This window comes from Amblyomma maculatum, chromosome 11, assembly GCF_055883805.1.
Source record: "Amblyomma maculatum isolate TAMU_Amacu chromosome 11, ASM5588380v1, whole genome shotgun sequence".
NCBI lineage: Eukaryota > Metazoa > Arthropoda > Arachnida > Ixodida > Ixodidae > Amblyomma > Amblyomma maculatum.
In genome coordinates, this window is record NC_139354.1 from 107,249,291 (window position 1) to 107,272,604 (window position 23,314).

Consider the following 23,314-nt stretch of genomic DNA (forward strand, 5'->3'; position numbering starts at 1 on the left):
GCTTTAACCGAAGATGAGGACCATAGCGTAGAACCAATGAACAATAATTTCAGAGATATCAATACTGAGTGCGGTAGAATTAGGCAGTAGGATAGTTGGAGAGGATGCCGGTAAACTATCTAAGGAGACGAGAGATTTGATTAAGAAATGCCAAAGTCTGAAAGCTTCCAACTCAACAGACAGGATAGAACTGGCAGAGATATCAAGGCTAATCAGTGAGCTATACAGTCATCAAAGTAGTCAGGACAATAATGAGATTGGCAGTAGGGAAAAGCAGTCAGCCGCCCCGCCACTGACAAAGGATAAGGTTTAGAAAGCTTTAGAAACTAAAGCAGCTCGGAAGAATCAGGTAACTATAGATTTGTTGAAGGACTGGGGGGATATCATGCTAGGCAAACTGCCCACTCTATGTATACGCAATGCCTGGTGTCATCGACGGTAAGGAATCATGGAAGAATGCTAACATTATCTTAATTCGTAAGAAAGGGGACACTAAGAACTTGAAAAGTGACAGACCAATCAGCTTATTATCTGTTACATATAAGGTGTTTACTTAGGTAATTGCTAACAGATTCAGGACAGTCTTAGACTTCAATCAAGCAAAAGATTAAGCAGGTAAAAAGCACTTGACTCGGTGAAAAGCTTAGCAGTCATACAGGCATTGCGAAATCATGGTGCAGACGAGCCGTATGTGAAAGCACTATATCTATAGATATCTATAATGGCTGCATAGCAACCATAGTTCTGCATAAAGAAAGTAACAAAGTTCCCATAAACAAAGGTGTTAGGCAAGGAGACACGATCTCCCCAGTACCCACTGCAGGATCAAGGCCTCTCCCATTTTCCTCCAATTAATCTGGTTCTGTGCTAGCTACATCCACTTGACCCCTGCGAACTTCTTGTCCTCATCCTCCCATCTAACTTTCTGCCTCCCCCTGCAACGCTTACCTTCCCTTGGAATCCAGTTTGTTACACTTAGCAACCATTGGCTATCGTCTCTTCCATACTTGCTATATGCACTCCTGTAAAGGCCACAAGTGCATAAAAACAGTTGTCACATGTAGGATTACCCTTAACACAACCACTTGTTAGGCTCGTTGGTTCACTCTTAGCGCGAAAAGTTTTTTACGGCGTGAAAGGACGAATGAGCAAACGGACAGGACAATGCCCATCCTGTCTGTTGTCTGCCTGCACGTTTTTCCTTTACCACTGTAACACTTTTCTCATAAATAATTATCCTCATGTGACATGTCCTGTGTGCAGCTACCAAACACAAATGGCTGCCTGTGATGCATGGCGTGAGTATGCCGAAGATACTTCTGTCCATATTCGACCTGTAACCATGACCGTGCAGACGATTGCAGGCATCTCCACAGCAATGTGTTCTGCAAATTCTGTTCAGCAATGTGTTACATGTGCTAGGCACGTAGAAGGGTGAAGCTGCTGCCATGATTGCTTGCAGTGCAGAAGCAAGAGGATGAGGTGGACCCATGCTGGTGGTACGGTACACTGCACACCGTCTAAGTGTGAAGTGACGAAAATGAACCTTGTTTCACATTGAGGCCGCAATACAAGGTGCTGTCGGGCTAGCGGCCTCTAATAAAGGCCACCAAAAACATTAGAAGTTTCCAATAAAATGAAGGGTAAAGTGACTTCCACAGTGCCTTTGGCTTTGAAGCTAGGAGATGAGCAGGCCTGATGAGTCACCTACCACTAAAGGTTGCAGGTTGCACACACAGAGTGTTTCAAATCATCAAGGTTGAGCAATAAGCCACACGTTCCCTAAAATGTTACTTGGAATAACTTGGGGCGATGTGTCTTCTGTCAACAAAGTTCCCTTTCAGGGCCACATTTTATTGCGTGCAGTTCCTTCTGATTATATTGATAAGAGGACCACCTGGCACATAGTAATTTTTTTTTTTTTTTGCAATAAGGCTTGTGGATAATCTGGATTCCACATTGGTGAAAAGAATACTAGAAAAATTCTACTTTTCTGTTAGAACATCAGTCTCAAAAACAAACAGTGCCATGCGTACCCGAGCTTACGTGGCTGTTACAGTAGTTGCTAAGTGTTGTACAAATCTTTGTCATGCCAAGCATGTTTCTTGCCTCTAAAGAGGGATGAAAGGACCTTTGCTGCTTTGCTTAGAAATTTTTCATCAAAGTAACAATACTGTTCATTTCCAACTTTTTTATAGAGGTTCCACAAAGCACAGCAGAGCGGCGACAAGGCAGCAACATTATTGCAAATTTTGTTCCGTCGTCCTCTTCGGAAGCAGGTAAGGCTTTCGCACCTCTCAAGTTTCATGCTGAAATGTAGTGATAACACAGCTTATCATGGCTTCATTGCAGGCAGTGGCCTTCCAACGAAATTTATTTTGAGGTTGCCCATTAACGCAGGTAGGTTCTTGCAGCATTCTTGGGGGCTTGCTGCCTATCCTGGTACTGGTCGGGCAACATTTACTGCCAACATCTGTCTTTGCAGGGAGTGACGCTACTTCACAGCGTGTTGTTCGCAACAGCATGGATGTGGAGGAGGGCGAACCTAACAGTATGTATGCAGTATGCTGCTTTTGTATGCTTTGAGGCTTGCTGCCTATCCTGATACTGGTCAGGCAACATTTGCTGCCAACATATCTCCTGTCTTTGCAGGGAGTGACACTACTTCACAGCGTGTTCGTAGCAGCATGGGTGTGGAGGAGGTCGAACACAACAGTATGTATGCACTATGCTGCTTTTGGATGCTTTGAGGCTTGCTGCGTATCCTGATAGTACAGTAGAACCCCCTAAAGTAATCTCAGATATAGTACAGTGAAACTGAAGTCCCACTTCATCTTCCATAGACGACTGTATATTTTTCCTCCTTTATAGTAGACATTTTATAGTTGTTTGCCGTGGATGGTCCTGGTTGCTCGGTATTGCCGTCTTCATTCATGTCCGCTGGCATTGGTGATAAGCCAGGAAGCCTACAGCTTCTTAGATAGATGAAACGCTGCGTGTTTGATACCCAATCACCTCCACCATAACTGTTACATGCTTAGTACGCACGGGGAGGGGGTATTTACAGAGGGATCAATTAAAGCGAGACCACGACGAAGCCCACAAACGTCCTTCTGCCCTTTCTCTTCTGTTTCCTTTACCAATCTCTCTAACCATTCATCTTCTTCCGTGATGTTCTGTGAAGGCGCGTAACAATATTACAGGGTCTCTTTAACGTTCTAAGGGTCCTTCTGTTTCTTCAAGTGGTAGCTTACACAGCTCGTCTGGTCAAAAATCCGTCGGCGTAGTTGGCCCTAGGTATTTGAAATAATCAGCAGCCGAGTAAAAAGTTGTGTCATGGTATTTGTGGCTCTTATGATTGATTATTGATTGGTGTGAGCGATAGGCGATGATGAGGTTAAACAAAATAATTCATTAATGATTAACTTAGTAATTAAGAACACAAAAATAACAAATGTAAAAATGAGGGTTTAAATGTGCCAGAATGCTCAGACTGAAAACCCAATATTTAATTATGCTGAGAAAATTTAAAGTGTGTAAATAATGAATTTACGTAATGGAAAAATGATGAATTAAAAAAGTGGGTAAAAGTAGTCGAAATGCTCAGAATGAAAAGACAATGATTGCTGATGCTGGGCAACAGTGCAGAAAAATAAGAATGTAAATAAAATGTAAGAAATAACGAAAATTAAGTATTAAAGTATGAAAAGCATTGTCCTTAACGGCGGAACAAATAGGTCACCTTAATGTTTATTTCCGTTGTTAACAATTGATTCCGCAGTGAGTATCGTGTCATTTGAGCCGTGTATGATTAGACCTTGATGCAAAGCAATTGTTTTGAGGTGCTGCATTTGCATTGAAATGTGGATTTAATGGTTGGTTGGAACGTCTAGCGCTGGCAGTACTTTGGGCACAAGGGATCGAATTACCAGCCGCAGGGCACAGCTTCAGCGCGAGCGAGATGGGCGCCGGAGACAAGCGATGGTGATGGCGATGCCGCAGCGTTTTCTGTTCTTTGTCTTCTTTACATTTCCCCCGCGTGAAGAAGTCGCCATCCTGGCGACTCAGGGAGAAGAGACGACCAGAGGGTTGTAATATGGCTTGAGGCGGCTAACGTGGACAACCTCGCGGCCGCGACGGCGGTGGTCGGAAGAAGGGGTGACTGGCTCGATGACGTAGTTCACAGGGGATGTGCGTTCCAAGACGCGATAAGGTCCGTGGTATTTGGTGTCTAGTTTGTTGGTGGCAGGAACGCATAGCCAAACGAAGCTGTCGGCCAGGAACGTGGGAGCAGGGGTATCGGTATCATGCTGATCTTTGCGATAGCCTTGAGTGTTGGAGGTAAACGTGCGAGCTAGCTGCCGGCATTCCTCGGCCTTCTGTGCAATATCTGACAAGGCACTGTACTCAGAGGCATCTGGATGGTATGGCAAAATTGTGTCCAGAGTACAAGATGGTTCACGGCCATATAAGAGAAAGAAGGGCGAAAACCCAGTTGTTGCTTGGGTGGCTGTGTTGTACGCGAACGTTACGAATGGCAGTACCTGGTCCCAGTTGGAGCTTCCCGATTCAGATGTAACATACATTGCGAGCATGTCCCCAAGCGTACGGTTGAAGCGCTCCGTGAGGCCGTTTGTTTGTGGGTGGTACGCGGTTGTAGCCCGATGTATCGATTTGCAAGACGACAGGAGCTCTTGAACTACTTCGGAAAGAAAGACACGACCTCTGTCACTCAGTAGCTCGCGAGGGGCGCCGTGTCGAAGAATGAAGTGGTGTAGAAGAAAATGGGCTACCTCTCGGGCTGTCGCCGCGGAAAGTGCAGCAGTCTCGGCGTAACGGGTCAGGTGATCGACTGCGACGATGACCCATCGATTACCAGCGGCCGTGCATGGTAGCGGACCATAAAGGTCGATTCCCACGCGATCAAACGGGCGAGCTGGACAAGGTAAAGGCTGGAGAGGGCCAGCGGGGTGGCGAGGAATCTTGCGTTGTTGACAGGCGGTACAAGAGCGAATGTAGCGCCGTACGAAATTGTACATTCCCCGCCAGTAGTACCTCTGACGAATTCGATCATAGGTTTTGAGGACGCCGGCATGAGCGCTTTGAGGGTCAATGTGATGGTGGGCACAAACCTCGGAGCGGAGGTGGCGCGGAATGACAAGAAGCCACGTTCTGCCGTCTGAGTTGTAGTTCCTGCGGTAGAGAAGGCCGTCCCGAATGGCGAAATGGGAGGCCTGTCGGCGGAGTGCCCGAGTATGCGTAGCCGCGGAAGTAGTGCCAAGGATATCCAGCAGGTTAGAAACCCAAGGATCTTGTCGTTGCTCGAAAGGCATATCCTCAATGGTGAGTGCTGACAAGAATGCTTGAGGAGGGGACGATGAGTTAGGCGAGCGCACCGGTGACCGAGAAAGAGCGTCGGCGTCAGAGTGCTTGCGGCCAGAGCGGTACACTACACGGATGTCGTATTCCTGAAGCCTGAGAGCCCAGCGCTCGAGACGGCCAGACGGATCCTTGAGAGACGCGAGCCAGCAGAGAGTGTGATGATCTGTAACTACCTCGAAGGAGTGGCCGTATAAGTAAGGGCGGAACTTCGTTACAGCCCACACGATTGCTAAGCACTCCTTTTCGGTAACGGAGTAGTTGGACTCGGCTTTGGTGAGAGCACGGCTTGCGTAGGCGACAACGTATTCGGAGAAGCCAGGCTTGCGCTGGGCGAGGACGGCGCCGAGGCCGACACCACTGGCATCGGTGTGAAGTTCTGTAGGTGCAGTAGGGTCGTAATGGCGAAGGATTGGGGGTGACGTCAGAACATTGCGCAGTGTCGCGAATGCATCATCGCAGGCTGGCGACCAAGAGGAGAGGTTAGGGGTGCCTTTCAAGAGCTGTGTAAGGGGGGCTATGATGGTTGCGAAATTCCGAACAAAACGACGAAAGTACGAGCAGAGGCCCACGAAGCTTCGCAGTTGTTTCAAAGTGGTCGGTTTCGGAAAGTCAGCGACGGCGCGCAGCTTCTCAGGATCAGGCAGAACTCCATCTTTACACACAACATGTCCGAGTATTGTGAGCTGGCGGGCACCAAAGCGGCACTTTTTGAGGTTGAGTTGAAGACCGGCGCGGGTTAGGCAGGTGAAGACCTGGCGAAGTCGAGTCAGGTGGGTCGGGAAGTCGGTTGAAAAGACGACGATATCATCGAGGTAGCATAAACAGATGTTCCATTTCAGGCCGCGCAGTACAGTGTCCATCATTCTTTCAAATGTGGCTGGGGCGTTACAGAGTCCGAATGGCATAACATTAAATTCGTATAGTCCGTCTGGAGTAATAAAGGCGGTCTTAGGACGATCCGCCTCTGCCATGGGCACCTGCCAATACCCGGAGCGTAAATCGAGTGAGGAAAAGAATTCTGCGCCTTGCAAACAGTCTAGGGCATCGTCGATTCGTGGGAGGGGGTACACATCACGACGAGTGATTTTGTTGAGGCGGCGATAATCAACACAAAATCGTATGGAGCCATCCTTCTTTTTAACTAGAACCACAGGAGACGACCATGGGCTACAGGATTCTCTAATTACTCCGCGTTGCAGCATGTCATCGACTTGTTGGGCAATAACACGGCGCTCAGTCGGGGACACCCGATACGGCCGCTGATGGAGAGGTGGGTGAGCGCCAGTGTCGATGAGGTGGGAAACGGTCGTCGTGCGGCCCAAGGAAGATTGCGGAATGTCGAAGGAGGCGCGGAATTGGTGTAGAAGGTCAAGAAGTTGCTCGCGGTGGCGCGGTTCTGGAGCGCTGTCCACGGAATGGTCAAAAAGGTCCCGCTGTAGCGGATCTGAAGCCACACGAGTTGGAGTCAAGGCGTCAACTTGGCAAGCAGGGAATGACACATCATCAAAGGTGAACAGAAGGTCCACGGGCTCGGTGCGGCCGAGGCACTCCCCTTCGATCAACATAGCGGGAGAGGGAAGAGGATTGGCTACCAGAAGTGTGCTAGCGCCGTTTTTCACGTCAAGGACGGCAAACGGCAGCGGTAAGTGGCGGCGGCGGCAGACAACGTTAGAGGGCACAAAGAGGACTGTCGCGGCGGTGGTAAAAGAGGCAGTGAGGGGAACCAGAACAGCGCTAACGGGTGGGATGGTTGTGTCATGTGCTATGAGGAGTTTGGTCGCAAAACAAGGACACTGCTCGTGGAGCAGGGCATCAGACGGTGCATCACTCGATTCAATAAGCTCTACTTGAGGACTGGCGCAGTCAATGATAGCATGATGCTGGGACAGGAAATCCCAGCCGAGAATGACGTCATGAGAACATGTGGGGAGAACGACGAATTCGATGATGTACAAGGCTGCAGCAATGACGACGCGAGCAGTGCAGATAGCTGTCGGCTGTATACTGTGAGCGGATGCGGTACGAAGCGATAGTCCCTCGAGAGGCGTAGTCACCTTTCGGATGGAGCGGCAGAGTTTTTGGCTGATAACTGATACAGCGGCACCGGTGTCGACGAGCGCAAGAGTATGAACACCTTCAACGATGACAGGAATAAAATTCGCGGGATTAAGACGAGGACTTTGAAATTCGGTCGGATACGCAGTTCGTGCCTCGCGAACTGCGGCGGTTAGTTTTCCGGCTGGGCAGCGGGTCGTCGGCGCATTGGCGAAATGGAGCGGCGACGTGGTGATGGCGAACGACGAGGGCGGAAGTCCGGAGGTTCAGGGGGTGCTGTTGGAGGACCCGATGGGACTGGGAACTGGGGGGCCAAATAAGGCGGCGCAGGCCGTGCAGCAAAGGCCATATTTATTCGGCGCCGGCAGTAGCGTGTAGTGTGTCCGGGGATGCCGCAGTGGTAGCAAATAGGCCTGTTGTCCGCAGTGCGCCATGGAGATGGTGTCTGACGCAAGGGGGGAGCAAAGGCTGTTGGTGCGGACCGCATGGGGGGCGAAACATAGGCATATGCTGGCTCAGGCGGTGGACTTGAAGTGACTTCGGCTTACGTGCGACGCAATACTTGAGGAGGAGCCGGCGCGAATGCTGGAGCGTAGCTCAGTGGCGCAACGCCGGACGATGAAACTGTGGGCGTGAGTAACGGCATTGAGGGTGCGACCGGAGCTGATTGAGGAACAGGATTAGGGAGGACTTCAGAGACATGCTGCTGGATTGCATGGCGAAGCTCCGGAACAAGGCCAGTTGTTGACGACTCCTTAACATATGGCTGTAGGGACAGTTGGCGCGCGACCTCCTGACGTATAAAAGCCTTGATGTCTTCAGAGAGGCTAGATGACTCCCTCTCCGCGGCTAATCCAGCGAGTGATGCATCAGGCTGGCGAATCAAAGCACGCTCCTTGCGGAGTTCGTCGTAGCTTTGACAGAGGTCGTATATTTCCTTGACCGTATTGGGACCTTTGGCGATAAGCATGTTGAAAGCGCCGGTATCAATTCCTGTGAGGACATGACGTATCTTAACGGCCTCGGTCATGGTCGGGTCAACGCGGCGACACAAATCAACAATGTCCTCAATATAACTGGTGAACGTTTCACCGGGCAGCTGTAGTCGCGATCGAAGACGCTGTTCCGCGCGGAGTTTTCGGACGGCGGGGCGGCCAAAGACATCAGAAAATTTAGTCTTGAAATTCGCCCAGGTGGAAAAGTCCGACTCGTGGTTTCGAAACCACAGATTAGCGACGTCGCTCAAGTAAAAGATGACATTGTTGAGCTTACGGTTGTCGTCCCAGTTATTGTGACGGCTGACCCGTTCGTAAGTGGTCAGCCAATCGTCGACGTCGTCATCGCTGCTTCCGCTGAAGGTAGTCGGGTCCCGTTGACGGAGCGCACCTGTGCAGGTGACGGGCGGAGGCAGGTGCAATGAAGTCGGCTCCGTCATTGGGGTAGTCAATGTTCTGCTGCGAAGTTCCAGGGCGAGATGGGTACAGGGAACTTCAGATTGGCCTCCACCAAGTGAAATGTGGATTTAATGGTTGGTTGGAACGTCTAGCGCTGGCAGTACTTTGGGCACAAGGGATCGAATTACCAGCCGCAGGGCACAGCTTCAGCGCGAGCGAGATGGGCGCCGGAGACAAGCGATGGTGACGGCGATGCCGCAGCGTTTTCTGTTCTTTGTCTTCTTTACAGCATGCATGCTTTTTGATTTATGTATCTTAGTGGCGGACATCATATGGATACAGCGTAGGTTGGCGGCAGTTTTGAATCCGGCACCGAGTCCGTCATAACAGTGCTTACCTGGATTCCGCACACAACCAGTATTCGATAAAATTCCATAATAACAGTGATATCTACGGATCATCGCAAAAGAATGAGGTTTCAGTGAATGTTGTAACCCTAAGGATGACTCTTAAAAATTCACATGATCTTGGGCCAGAGAATCCCGGCTAAGCTGTTGCAAAGAGTTTCGTGAAGCACGTTACGTCAATAAAAATTTAACGTCTTCATTTATGATTGCGATTGAAAAAAAATACCAAAATTGAGCGGTCTAATGCGCTGTGATGTTTGCATTTGTTGCAAAGTGTTTTTACGTACAGTATCCCTGTCAGATGAGCAAGTTTAGTGCCACTTTCAACGAGTGACACTCGCCTTTAGTATCATTCGCATTATGTCCCACGATAAACGTTAATGGCACTCGCTACTGAACTCACTCGGCACGAAGTGAGTTTGGCGAAATCACTACACTTTGCCCGGCAGGCGAGTGTGTATTCTCACTGCAGAGCATTCACATATTATTTATACATATCTTGAGAATTACAATGTTTTGAAGTTTGTATCGTAATTTCATGCGCGTTTCTTTTAATAGGCACAAGATTTAAGCTGTCACCAACTAAAAACGATTCCTAAACTTGAATAGCTATCCTCGCTCTCGGTGCTTGCGCTAAGGCGAAGGCGTTCGTTTGCTGCTGTACTAATGCGGTATCTCAAGCGGCATCAAAATGAAGTTGGAGTTGTTCGTAACTCAGTCTCTAGAAAGTCGTCACCCGACACGGCAGTATTTCTCTCAAACGCCGGCCGGAGGCAGCACCACTTTTCCTCCTGCTGTCAAAAAGTGTGAAAGAATTTGTTTTTTCTCGTAAATAATATGCCCTGGAGTAATGCAATGTCAAAAATGAATCCCTCTTGGGGATCGTTGACCCGCACCGAGTGGCTGCGATACGAGCAATTTCTGCTCACAGCTTCATAGTCATTGCCACCGCCGCCGCTGCGCAGCTCACATGTATACGCTAGCTATACGTGTACAAGCTCAGGTCAGCTTGTACATGTATACACTAGCTCCGCTCCTAAGTCATCGTCGAATTGAATTGCACCTTTTTCATATTATCAGCTGATAGTAAGGTTGACAATAAAGCAGTGCCATGAGTGAGTCATATATCCTATTAAGCTGGCCAATAAGAAAGTGCCACACGCTGATTCTTGAATGCGAAACAAAAACTATAGGCATAGCGACAACCACGGAGGAGCGCGTACACTGTAGCACGGCCAAGCACTACTTGCACAGCGCGTTCTGCCGGCCACGAGCGCTTACGAGCGGCACTACAGCGGAAAGCTAGTCGCAGCGTAACCATATAGCATAAACGAGGTCAGTTTTGCATGTAAATAGCCATAACCATGCACATTAGCAAAAAGCACGGTCAAGCTAACATGCCCGAGCGACATCGAGATGCGTTTTTAGTAAAACCTATGTACTCAGACGCACAAATAAACTCTGAATATTAGCTTGGGGTAATTGTGCTTGCAATAAAAAAAAAACTTTAAGGTGTTTTCGGGAAAACGAATTAATTTCCACATAGGGCTACAGCATCCGTATTGGCACTGCCGTCATTTCAAAATGACACTCTATTTAGCTGTATGACAGCGAGCACCGAAAGTGTCATTCTTTCTATGTAAGTGCACTTCATGAAAATATCACTAAATTCGCCGTGTGAGTTGTTCATGTGGATGGCTGTATCATCGTATTCTTACCATGCATGTGCTACCACGATGGGAAGAGAAGTGTGAATGATAAAGCACATAGATGCCGCTCTGTTCGCATTTCTTTTTATCGCCCCTGTGCATTTGTTTACAATACAGGTGCACGCATGCATAAGTGCATGTTAGATACCGGCTTTGCAATTAAACAACATAAGCCACGCATGTACGGGGGACTGCAGTAACACAGCGCTCACACATAATATTGCAGCTTGTAATAAATAACACATAGGGATAAGAAAAGGGTTGATGGAGCAAAAAGTTTGGCGTATACAACCGCTATGGTGTGGTGGCTGATCTATTCTGGAAATATAATGCACGAATGCAAATGTGCTCCAAACCTTTTTTCTTTGTTATGTTAAAATGCTGAGTGTATATTCCTATACAAGAATCTGTGGCAGTACACATGTTTACGTAAGAAATGCGCAATACATTGTAAAATTATACCTGCATACTCTCTGTTCCAGCTAATTCATTGAAGCAACTTGTGTCGGAGATTTTGCTTTTTAGCAAAAAATTACGGGGGACAATTACCCAACGCTGTTAAGTGTATGACTCGAAAGTGTTTCACACACACACACACACGGACGATGTTTTCTCACTTTTCGAATTTTTTCATTTTAAGTGTCTTATTTTCTAACGTTTTTGTGATCAGCATAAGCAAGTATTTTGACACCTTTAACCACTTTTACCAGTTTTTCATTTTTAAGGTATTTTAATTAAATAATTGATCAGTAGACTCAAAATTTTTATTTAGCATTATCAAGCATTGCCTTTTCACTGTAGTATTTTAACACCTTCAAAACAACTTTTTCCAGGTTTACGAATTTTTAATTCCACAGTTAGCTAAATACCATGATTTCATTGACTCATCCGCTGTCACACACCACTCAATCATCAGTCACTAGAACCACAAATTACCATGATGCGATTTCTTACTCCGTCCCAGATTATTTCTGATACCCGGTGCCAAAAACTACTACGACGACAACGATGCCGATGGTTCTTGGACTAAACGAGTTGTACAATCTGTCGCTTGATTTAAGACCCGCGTCCCCCCTTAACTAGTCATTTATTGTCTCTTGTGCTCCTGTTAAATCATCCAGCAACGTCACGGGTGAATTTTCCCACTGCACTCTTGCATACACAAGAGCTAAAGTTCAGAAATGCGGAGCGCAGGCCCTCCAGGTGGCTATAGAGCGGCTGCAGTGGCCGGATGACTACTTGTACCAGCGTAGGCAACAATGGCGTCGTGAAACTGGCCGGTGGGATCGGTCTAATCAATTGTAGCTGTTACAAGTCGTCATTAGACATTTTGGTCTTTACAAGTCATTAGTAGTCACTTTAGTCAATATAACCTCTACCAATCTGTTATAACCTCTATTAATCACTAATTGTCACTGTCAATCATTTTAGAGCGCAGCTCTTTGGCATCCGTTCCTGGGTTTCGCGTCGGCGTCGGCCTCGTAACCAGCGCTAGCAGCGACCGACTGATACCGCTGGATGCCGCTGACGCCGCTAGAGAGTCAAGATAACGTGACTGCATCGAACACCGTCGCCGCCATGCAGAAAGAGGAGGGGAGGGTCCCCCCCCCTGTTCCTGTGTGGCGGATAGGGTGCTCTTCAGTTGCCGACGCGCCGGTTATTTCACGTAGGCCCCGGCCCGTCGACGAATACGTGACCACCTTCCCACGGCTAGACCTGGTTCTTGGCGCTGCGGAAGCGAGGGTATCATATTGTTTGCGTCGGCATTGGCGGCGTTGTCCCTGAAACCAACTCCGCAGCTGCTGGGGTTGACTCACTGTCGGCGTCAGCAGCATCAGTCAGTCGCTGCTATCTCTTCCCTCCTCCCTTTATCGCTTTGTCCGCTTGCTGCGCGCGCTTCTGCCCCCATCGTTTGCCGCTGGGTGTACACGCCGCCCCCCTCCCCCCTCTTCCTGCGAGTCTCCGGTTGTCAAAGCGCCGGCTCGAACTTAATTAATTCCTTTCTTCGCTCCTCCTCCAATGCAACCCCTGTGCGGTGGCAATCAGAGAGCCAGATCGGTGGCGGCGGATCTGTATATGTTCACCGCCCGAGCCGAAATTGCCGCTGCCGTTCGCCACTGCGAAATTATCTGCCAGTTCTTTCTGAGCCATGAGCGAGACGACCGGTGGAAGTCCTCCGTCTGCTGCTGCTGCTAAACGAGCTGCCAGAGCAGAGGCCCAGCGCTGTCGCCGCCAGAATTCAGAGCAGTAAGCGAGGCTGAAGCAGAAGCTCATCGCCGCCGTCGAGAAGACGCTGCCGTTCGCACCGCCGAAGCGGAGGCTCATTGCCACTGTTGAGAGCAATCAGGTGTAAGCGAGGCTGAAGCAGAAGCTCATCGCCGCCGCCGAGAAAGGAGTCTTTGTTAAAGGAATATGTGTGAAAAATAAAAAAAAAAAATTCTGTGATAGCGCATACATGTGTTGCTCGATTTCTTTGCCTCAATCTATCGAAAAGGTGAAACAGCTTATTTGCTGCGCTCAAATTTCGCATTAGGAAGTAATGTAATCGTCGGTAATTTTTTTCCTTCTGTAATCAGTGCTTAATAATCTGTCTTCATATGGCGGACATTTCCTGATGAAGCGTTTGTCATTCACTTTCTGCTGACACACCGTGAGCCTAGAAAGGCTTTTGCCTTAAAAATTGGTTATAGTAAAGTATGCCTGGCTGCGGTAACCTACTTCCCAAGAAATGACAGCACTGCCCGCACGCTATCGCGAGGCGTAATTTTCTTTGAAAAAGAAGGAATAAAACGGCACATTTTTTTTTTTAATTGTTTCACCACCATGCTCATTAGGTTTGAGAATAGCCAAATTTGTGTAGACCTTGGAGCTGGGAGGCAAAGTATGCGGTGTTGCAATGTGTTCAGGGAGTAAAAGTGCATTGAGAAGTAGGGAAGGAGAAGGAACAGCCGAAAGTTCGTAGCACTGCGCAGCACAAAGCATGAGGCAGCAGTGGCAAGAAGTGGAGGTGTAGCATGTGCAGTTATGACGTACTTTTTTCATTAATTGCCTTTAAATGGCAGAAACAGCAGAAGATGTACGACGCTGTGTTCATGTAAGGTTTTGGTTTTGAAATGAAATCAAACTCAATTGCATTCATAGCCATGTTGCATTCATGGTAAAGTACACACAAAATGTAGAGAAAATTGCAGGAAGAGACATTAAAAGAAGGATGGAAGGTATTTTGGAGTGTTTGTTTTCCATAAAGCATCAAGTCATATTTAGTTTGTATCCACTTGATTACCAGACAGCATCTTCAAGGCCATTTCGTCGCAAACAACTGATATAAACTGATATAAAGATATTTTCCGGTCCACGTGACCTACTGTAAAGGGGTTCTACTGTACAGGTCGAGCAACATTTACTGCCAACATATCTTCTGCCTTTGCAGGGAGTGACGCTACTTCACAGCGTGTTGTTCGCAACAGCACCAGCATGAATGTGGAGGAAGACCAACATAACAGTATGTATGCACTATGCTGCTTTTAGATGCTTTGAGATTGACTACTATGTTGAGAAACCCAAGCTTGCTTTTCTCCTTGTGCATGCAGAAAAAAAAATTGCTGATTGTTTGGAAAGCTCTATGCCAACTTTGCGTAATGGAGTTGCATAGTACAGCCAATTTTAAATTGGTGTAAAAAGTGCTAGAGGAATGCACAGCAGGCAATAAGAAATTGCCCTCCTAATATATGGCTGATTGGTTTGAGATCCCTGCCACTAATCTCAAGGACGTCGGTTCAATCCCAGTATAGTGGCGGTCACGTTTTATGTTCTGTATGATGTTGGTACACGCTGAAGAACCATAGGGGTGGTCATAATTTCCGGAGCACTCCACTGCAATGTCCCTCATAGCCGGAGTTGTTCTGGGCCATTAAATCTCATAAACCGAACCAAACCAGTAATCCTAATAGTATTCTTAGCTTGGGCAAATTACGTAATAACTTTGTATTATTTTTAAATAGAGTTTTCAGTTTCAGGGGGAATGGAGGAACAAACAGGTGCGAAATTCTTGTTGTGAAATTTGGCTGTAACTGAAAAAAATCAGTTCTTAGGATGTATGCCGTAGCTTACAATTGTTTGCAGATGAGATAAAAACACAAGTCTGGATTACAGTGACAACGGCATCATTAATTTAAAAAGTCCATGAAAAGCTGTTTACTAAAACTATAAAACTGGCAAGAACAATCGATATTCTATCACTCCTCTCCGCAGTGCAAGAATGTTTACGCTAGGTTCACTAACACTGAACGTATCGGTAATCAAAAGTGATGCTCCTCCTCAACTTAACGCACTTCTGCGCACAAGAGAAAGTGAAGAAAACAAGTGACATCTCCTCTCCACGCACCGTCCCGCATGCGTCACTTGGGAGCGTCAAATGAGTCTGTGAACCAAGAAAGTGCAGTTGACGCCAACGGTAAGAAGGTGCATGGGGAGATGTCATTCTAACTGGTTCGCAAGTGGTTGCCAGAAGTGGTGTTTAAAAAATTTTGTAAATTATCCGTTCCATGCAAAGCTTTTAAATTGGACTCAAATACTCACAAAGCTCATTCCTATGGATTTCTTGCATTACAATAATACAGCAAGTGCTACTTCAGGGGCCTTTTAAGTAGTGAAGTTGTGTTTTAAATAATTGTAGCACTACCTTTGCACAAACTCTGGATGCAGATCAAGGGGTTTCATTACCTTATTAAACTTGATCTTGATAGAGCAGCTCCTTCTGCTGACAACCATCTGACCTTTTTCAAGTGGGCAGTCTTAATCTCATTAGGTTAGTTGCCATTGAAATTTTCGGGGACCACTGGTGCTTTGCTCCCATATGGCAAATCTCGGTGATCGTTGAGTAATGAGCATGTAATTCAACTGATATTACTGGGGACAATGTTGTGTAAAAATGTGAAATAAAGCAGGATAGAAAGAGGTGAATACTGGGCTAACTAGTACTTTCAATAAAGCTTGTTCGGAAAACAGTAGTGGAATGCTTCACAGTTGAGCACAACCCACAGGCAGTGACGATAGGCATCAATATGCACTAAATTGTAGTAGCATTCACTCCTGCCAACGAAGCTGCTTGGTGAACATCTGCCGCATTCATAACTACTGTCATTGCAGCGTTCGAGCGACATAGAGCTCTATGTCGTGGGAGCTTTTCTTTGTCTCAGCTGTAGCAGAATGCACTCGGGTGTGAACATTGGAGAAACGCTGTAACATGCCACAGAAGGATCTCTATTGCAAGTTTCTATATATCTTGTTGTTGTTGTTGGTTTTTTCTTTTTTCCCCTCCTAGGTATAATGAGTCTAATGCTATTTTCAGTGGCCACCGAGATAAAGGCGGTGCTCCAACTCCGGCAGCGCGGATGTTCCATTTTAGGCTATGTTTGTGCGAGCATTCTGCGCATTTTTTTTTTTTTTCGAACATCACAATGTAGCCATCATTTGTAAGCATAATATGCGCTGTTTAAAATGATGCATGCTGCTTTAATGCTCCAGAATTATCAACTGCACAAAAGGTGGTATTGCAGATGACAAATTCGGTAGCGTTGTTGATATACCCTACTTCGGATAACTTTTCAGAAGAAACTAGTGGATGTAGGACAGTTTCCTTTGGCCTACATATAGAATGGGTATTTATCTTGTGCTTAATACGGCATATAGCTGTTTTCATTTAATCAGTATTTTATCGGCAGCCCTTTATACATAGCGAAATTTGGCTATTTTCGGCACGAATATCTGCTCTTTGTCAAGGTGCACAGCAGCAATATTTTTACCACTTCGGGCACACATTATACTAGTGTAGTGTGTGAAGTTTCATTGAAATTTATGTGCTGGTTTGTTTTTTATTGCCTTTCCAATTCGAACATTTCCGTAATACTGCCTCACCGCATAGCTTGACCAGAAAAACTGCTCATTATACAGCTTAGGAATTATGCATGGTAAAACTAGAATAGTAGTTCTTGTGCAAAAAGCACGTAAATTGCACTTTATACAGTTAGCACGATTATACTGAGCCTTCAAATTTAATCTATTTTTTCGACATGACATTCATTCGAGACAGCCACCATACTCAGCAACGTGAGCCCTGTTTAAGTTGATTTCCTTTTAATATTGTATTAGCACAAACCATGCTGATAATTAGTATTTGCACCTGTAATCGCTCATCAAAGGTTTTTTACTTCTAGCGCCATCTAGGTAAAAGCAGCAAAATACTGCGCAAGTTCATTCAGTTGTCAGTAGAGACGCACGTGACTACACTCCTTCAAACTATTGAAGCCAGTCATCTCTCCTCACTGAGGCTCCCTCGCATTTCAAGCAGTAGCAGCTGAGTGCAGGGCTGGTCTCTCCTAGCCTGTGCAGAGACGCGTGAGTAATCTTGTGAGCACAACTTGACCACCCCAGACCTTTCGGCCGCAGAGCAGTTCATTGTAAAGGGGTACGTTGTGCCTGTTTTCGCTCATTTCTGAAGACAATGCAAGGAAAGCCGAGGATGCTGCGCTTTCTTCGCGTCGCAATGGATGACGCCTGGCCGTCTAGCACTTTGGCGCAGGTTCGGCGGACTGAAGTACAACGGTTACAAAGACAGCGGGAATGTCACTCTACTAATTATGATATTGCAACTAAACCACACATGAACCTCATAACGAAGTGTAAAATGCATGAAAAGTATAGCAGGGATAAGGAGTGCTGCGCACATACTTCGCATTTGATTAACAGTGCAAATCGGCTGTATTTTTTATTTGTGTGTGTGGTAGATGTAACAATATAGCAATATAGCTGTAGTGTGCAAGATAACTGCACAGCAAAGTACGTAGTGAATACAGCTTCTCGGACTGCGGTTGCAAGATTTTTGGGTCCCAGTTATGTCATGCGCATGCTCGAGGACTTTTCGGCTCCCATCCTTGCTGATTATTCCAGGTGAAAATGGCGAATTTTGCTTCAAGAGCTTTTTACGAACGACGTTTCCTTGACTATATACACTACACAGTAAGTCTCTCCGATATCCTTTGGACGTAACCATTTGCCAGCTGCATCCAAACGAGCGTACATAGCCCATTTTTGGCCCTCAGGACGAGATGGCAGTTTGAGCCAGTTGGTAACACAGATGAAAAAAAGACGTTACTAGGAACACAGTGCTTGTCCTGTGTGCTTTTCATGTAGTTTCTTTTATGCTAAAACCCTCTCCAAACATAAATCATCAAGCAGACATGTCTAGCTGCATTTGTGCCTACAAATATGTCAATTCGTGCTCTGAAAAATGTTATTGTTTTTGTGAGGAGACAAACGTCTGATAATTACGAGCTGATCTGCCTTTGTACGTCACGTGACTGCTCCCTCAGAAAGCTACCACTTGTGGCAGGTTGAGATAAAGCTGATGTATGCACATGTAAGTTTCCTTTTTTTCTTTTTTTCTTTTTTTTTTTCAGTTTGAAGGAAAGTTTTACATAATTCAACCTTACCGAACCGCACACCTTGTACATGTATAGCACTGTGGTCGCCGATAGCCTACATCAAGTTCTCATATCCGGCAAAGGCAGCCCAGCGAACTTGATGACCAGCTCATTCGCATCGGGTTCTCTGTGCTTGTATGCGATTTCTTGCTTGTTTCGGTGCATTATATACTCACAAATAACCCGTCGGCTTACTCTTTTTTCAACTCTGTCCAAGAGGCAGTCAAAAGCGCTAAGCCCATCACCTAACGCAGGCACGCCTCTGAGTGTTCTTGCTTGTTTTTGTTGTGCACGGTTTGCTGGTTTCTGGCAGAAAATCCTTTTCCGTCGTTTGAAAGAGCACTGAACAAGAGTAGAGGGGGAAGCCTCGGTTCGAAAGCGAAACCAACGTTTCGACAGGTAGACTCGTGCATTCAAAAAAGCATTTGTACTTTACACATTTTTTTATATACAGTACGAGGAGTGCAAGCATCTCAGTTCTGTCCCGAAAAGAAACGCACAGACCGCGTCCGCTCTATTTTGACTTCCGCTGTGTGACCCTCATTTAGTAGCTTTTACTCACGAGTTTTGCCACTTAGCACAAAACCCTGCAAATGTATGTGACATATATATATGTGTGTGTGTGTGTGTGTGGGGGAAATGTAGCTTAATACGAACATGTTTTGCAGTTGCAGAAAAGCCGGAAAGTGGTATTTTTTTTTTTTCTTTTTTCAAATCGAGATTGCTCGCTCTGAAGCTAATGAGGTGGGGAGATGGTTGCTTCTGGTCCTACGGGGCTGGAACTGGTAGGTTACTGCCGCTTGTGGCGAGGGGCTAGCCTGCCAGCATATTTTTATCTGTTGTAGGCCGTCATTGCACCCGTTACTATTTCGGTGGTGGACAACGGCTGTTGCGGCGCGCGTCTTTCTTTCCCTCTTCTTTTTCTTTCTTCTCTACATTTTCTTTTCTGTCCGCATGAGGCAGCGGAGGTGGCTCAGGTACAGAGCCAGAAGTAGGCCTGTGCATTTTCTTTTCCTTCTTCCTTCAGTCGCAACAAAGCTGAAGGTAATGAACGAAAATTCTCAGGACGATAAACGATACTTTTGCTTTGGTTCTTGGCATTGTGCTGTGCGTTTCAAGCCCTGCAGTTAGATCCCATGTTTGTAAATTACTACAGTATGCGACTCTTTCACCAGTTGTAGTTACCGAATGTCACTCGAAATTGTCCCTTTCCCAACGTTACATTACGTTCTGTAGCGAACGTTAGATTTTTTTTTTTTTGCGATTTTTTCGGGCACAGTGTAGAATGTTTTGAAACACTCATGTCTTCTTTGCCAGTGTGCACTGAATCTCCTCACAACTTTCTAATATCGAAGAATCAGTGCTCAGCCATGTCAGGTGACAGATGTGTCCTGCTAGTGCCATGCCTTTGACTGTTTTTTTTTCACGATGCCAAAAACGAGGTCGCTATTGCCATTCAAATTCCTTCACCTACCGCAACACTCTTTGTGCATCAATTGTGTTCTCATTTCTGAAAGTGTATTTTGTCACTGTCGGCTTCTGGCGTTGACAGCATGTTATTGTCTATGAATAGTATCTTGTAATGCTTCTGCTCCTGTACGGTGACCTGGGCCCGCATTGCGAGTTTGTGTTATCGAAATGTAGCTATCTCATGTGACCTCAAGCCATCTAATTGGTCGAAATGCTGGGACCGGGCGTTGTCACTACAGAACCGGATGATGTGGCAACATCATGTTCCGGCGTTTTCACCAATCAGATGACTCGAGGTTACGCGAGGTAGCGACACTTTAGATAATGACGCAGATTCGGAATACGGGCCCTGTACCTACCAGGTGGAAGTTCGATAATCATTATTCATTGTCATTCATTTAGCGATAATTGAGGCAGTACGCTGAAAGTTGCACTATTTTGTGCACTTTCAGCACTCGGCAGCTTTCCGTTTGCTAGCTAGACCTACCCTCTTGGGAATCCCGGCCTTGGCTCTATGTCGAGTAGCATGGGTAAAGCTTTCCAGTTTCACAGAAAGGCACAAATATTCATCCTCGTGCCCACATCCCCGAAATGCAATAACACAATAACATACATACAAAAAAAACATTATGACAATTTGCCGCTAGTGTTTTTCACATTTACCACACCTGCTCTATGGGGGAGCTGACGCTGAACTGCTATTAGATGGGAGCGTGGCTGAGCAGAAAATTTGTGAAAGAATGAGGGGAAAGACGAGACAACATATCATGGTGGTGTCTCTTTTTTCCTACAGCCTTTGGCAGAGAGTAGACCTGTTTCCCATATTTGGCTGCCATAACTACCACATTTGGTTGCTAACCAAAGCAGCGCCACTGGGATCTCATGCAGGAAACTGAACAACTTACAGTCTTCGAAACTTCACTTCGGTGTTGCTGCAGGAACATTCTCACCCCTTCATCCCTTTGTGTTTCCTTTTTTGAGTGGATATGCCTCCTTGTGCTAAGAACCAGTTGTTTCGTGGGCTTCTAACACCACGTCCTTGATCGAGCAGGGCATCTAGTTGGAAAAGCCCGAATTTTAAAAAAAGACGACAATGATGACTGTTGATTGAAAAGGAATTTATTACAATTATATTATATATGTAATAACGTTTGATACAAGTACTAGTTCTGCGCCAGAGAGCTCGCAATAATATTGCGACTCCTACTAGAATTGCTATAAATTCAAGAGTGATAATAGCGCAAAAGATGGGTATGAAAAGAAAGACACAATACAGGCGTCAATTTCGAACCACCACAGGTGTATATTACTTCTCGCAAAATGTTTGCAGTACTGCGAAAGGCCGGGTTGCCTTGGGCCAAGCGCACTTTTCGCCCCAGCGCACTATAATAGGCTCGGAACCTTCGCGAGTGACGCGAACTCGTTTTCTTTTTTTTTTGTGTGTGTGTGTATTTTGTAAATAATGTACAAAGCTCCCCCTGTTCTTTCTTGCTATCGCTCCCCTCTGCACTTCCCCTCGCTATCATTCCCTATCCCTTTGATTTCCTGCCGATTGCAGCTTGGGTGCTTCAGATTTTAGATAGCAGTTGCCGCTGCCAGCAGCCTTCCTTCCATCTCCTTCCTTTTGTTTGATTATGCAATAAATAACTACCACTACCACCACCTATAATAGGCAATTGTGCTCCTACTGTCGCCCTCACCAATTCGAGCGGCAAGGGGCACGGCGGAGCACAATTATGATGCACCACGCAGCAGAGTAGGCGACGACGCACAATGCACACATACACATAAACAAGGACAATGCTGCACTGACAACTGATTAAAACTAACACCAACATCCTCTTCCTTCTCCACTTCTAAGGACACACACCACTTCTTCTTTGACGGTCCTCCTAATGATCTAAAAAGTCTTTCTCTTTCTTTGGCAGGAGAACAGAAGGCATGCTAACGCAGTCTTCACCAGCTAAAGTTATCTCCCAAGCTTCCAAAATCTCTCTGGTTAATCTGTCCTTATTCTTTCTCAACACTGCTACTTTACTAAGTTCTGTTGAAGACATTCCTTTTTCACAAAGAGTGCAGTCCTTGCAGTATATCGCAAGGTTAGTCCCGGACTTTTTCAATATCGTAGAGGCATGTTTTTTAATCCTATCATTTATGCATCTTCCGATCTGCCCGATATAATTCTTGCCACAGGACAAGGGGATGCGACAAACAATCCCTTGGATGCACTCAGAGTATCTTGTTCGATGCGCTGTTTTGCATCTCGATTGATTGTCATTCCCATTTACCCGTGCACGCATACTTCTAGCTTCGTTGGGAGCCGTAGGAATTATACGAACGCCGTACTTCTTCCCAATCTTCATCATGTTGTGGGTGAAGCCATGGATATAGGGCACCAAAGAGCTCTTCTTCCTCGGCAGCAGATGTCCATTCTCTATCCTTTGTTTCTTATTCTATGTCAACAAGCTTTCAGCTATTTGGCATATGAATTCATCAGGAAATCCTGCGTCTATAAGCCTCTCATACTGTTTTAAGAAACTTTGCCTACTAGTGTGATGGCATGATTTCTTAAGAGCTGAAAGCAAAGCAGCCTTCGTTATGCCTCTCTTCACTGTCTTCGGATGATATGATGTATATGGCAGGAATTGTTTCTTCGCTCGGGGCTGATGACTCCAACACAGATGTCCAGCCAAGAATTCAAGCCGCAAGTCCAGGAACCTTAGAACACCTTCTTCTGGGAGTTCCCAAGTGAATATAACATCAGGACAACATCTTTTAAAAATTCCCAGTGCTATGTTTTAAAGTCTTCTGCGTCACTTCCCTCACACAGCACCAAAAAGTCAACATAACACACGATCTTAACAAAACACTTATCCATTTATTCTTCCTTTATCCTTCTATCACAAGCTGCAAGGTACACATCACTCAAGGCTGGTGCCACCCTTGACCCAATACAAACTCCACTCTTTTGGACATATAGTAATCTTTCATAGCTGGCAACAGTGGACTTAAGGTAAGCTCCTAGCAGTTCTAGGAACGTGTCCACAGAAACACCAGCTGCATTTTGGAAAGAGATGGCCGCAGTAGGGGCACCCTACCGCGGCCACTCAAGTTCGGCCATAGTAAGGCAAGTTAGCACCCCGCAGTCCAGCTATCCGCTGTACTCAAGCTAGGAGCAGGTGAACACTTCTCCCTACACACGGCAGGGAGAAGAATAGGGCTTTGAAAACCCACCCTCCAACAAAAGAAAGCTTCTTTACAAAGCCAAGGTTGGGTCACTCAGGGCCACTGGGGGCAAGAATGGTAGGCACTTTCTCAGTTGTGAATCAGTGGCATAGCCTGATGGCAGAATTTGAACTACTAAGATGGCCGTCATGGTACCGCTGCCTTAAAGTGGCCATACTGAACCTCTGTTG

At 46.3% G+C, this 23,314-nt stretch overlaps 1 protein-coding gene across 1 annotated transcript in view; it reads left to right on the forward strand.

Annotated features, from left to right (window-relative positions):
• LOC146174615 (uncharacterized) overlaps positions 1-23,314 on the forward strand; it is a 48,437-nt gene that overhangs the window by 10,843 nt on the left and 14,280 nt on the right. The window contains exons 5-9 of the mRNA XM_084583780.1: positions 2,199-2,279; positions 2,353-2,400; positions 2,486-2,551; positions 2,653-2,715; positions 14,378-14,449. Coding sequence (XP_084439906.1) covers positions 2,199-2,279; positions 2,353-2,400; positions 2,486-2,551; positions 2,653-2,715; positions 14,378-14,449 — 330 coding nt within the window. The remainder of the gene's footprint in view (positions 1-2,198; positions 2,280-2,352; positions 2,401-2,485; positions 2,552-2,652; positions 2,716-14,377; positions 14,450-23,314) is intronic.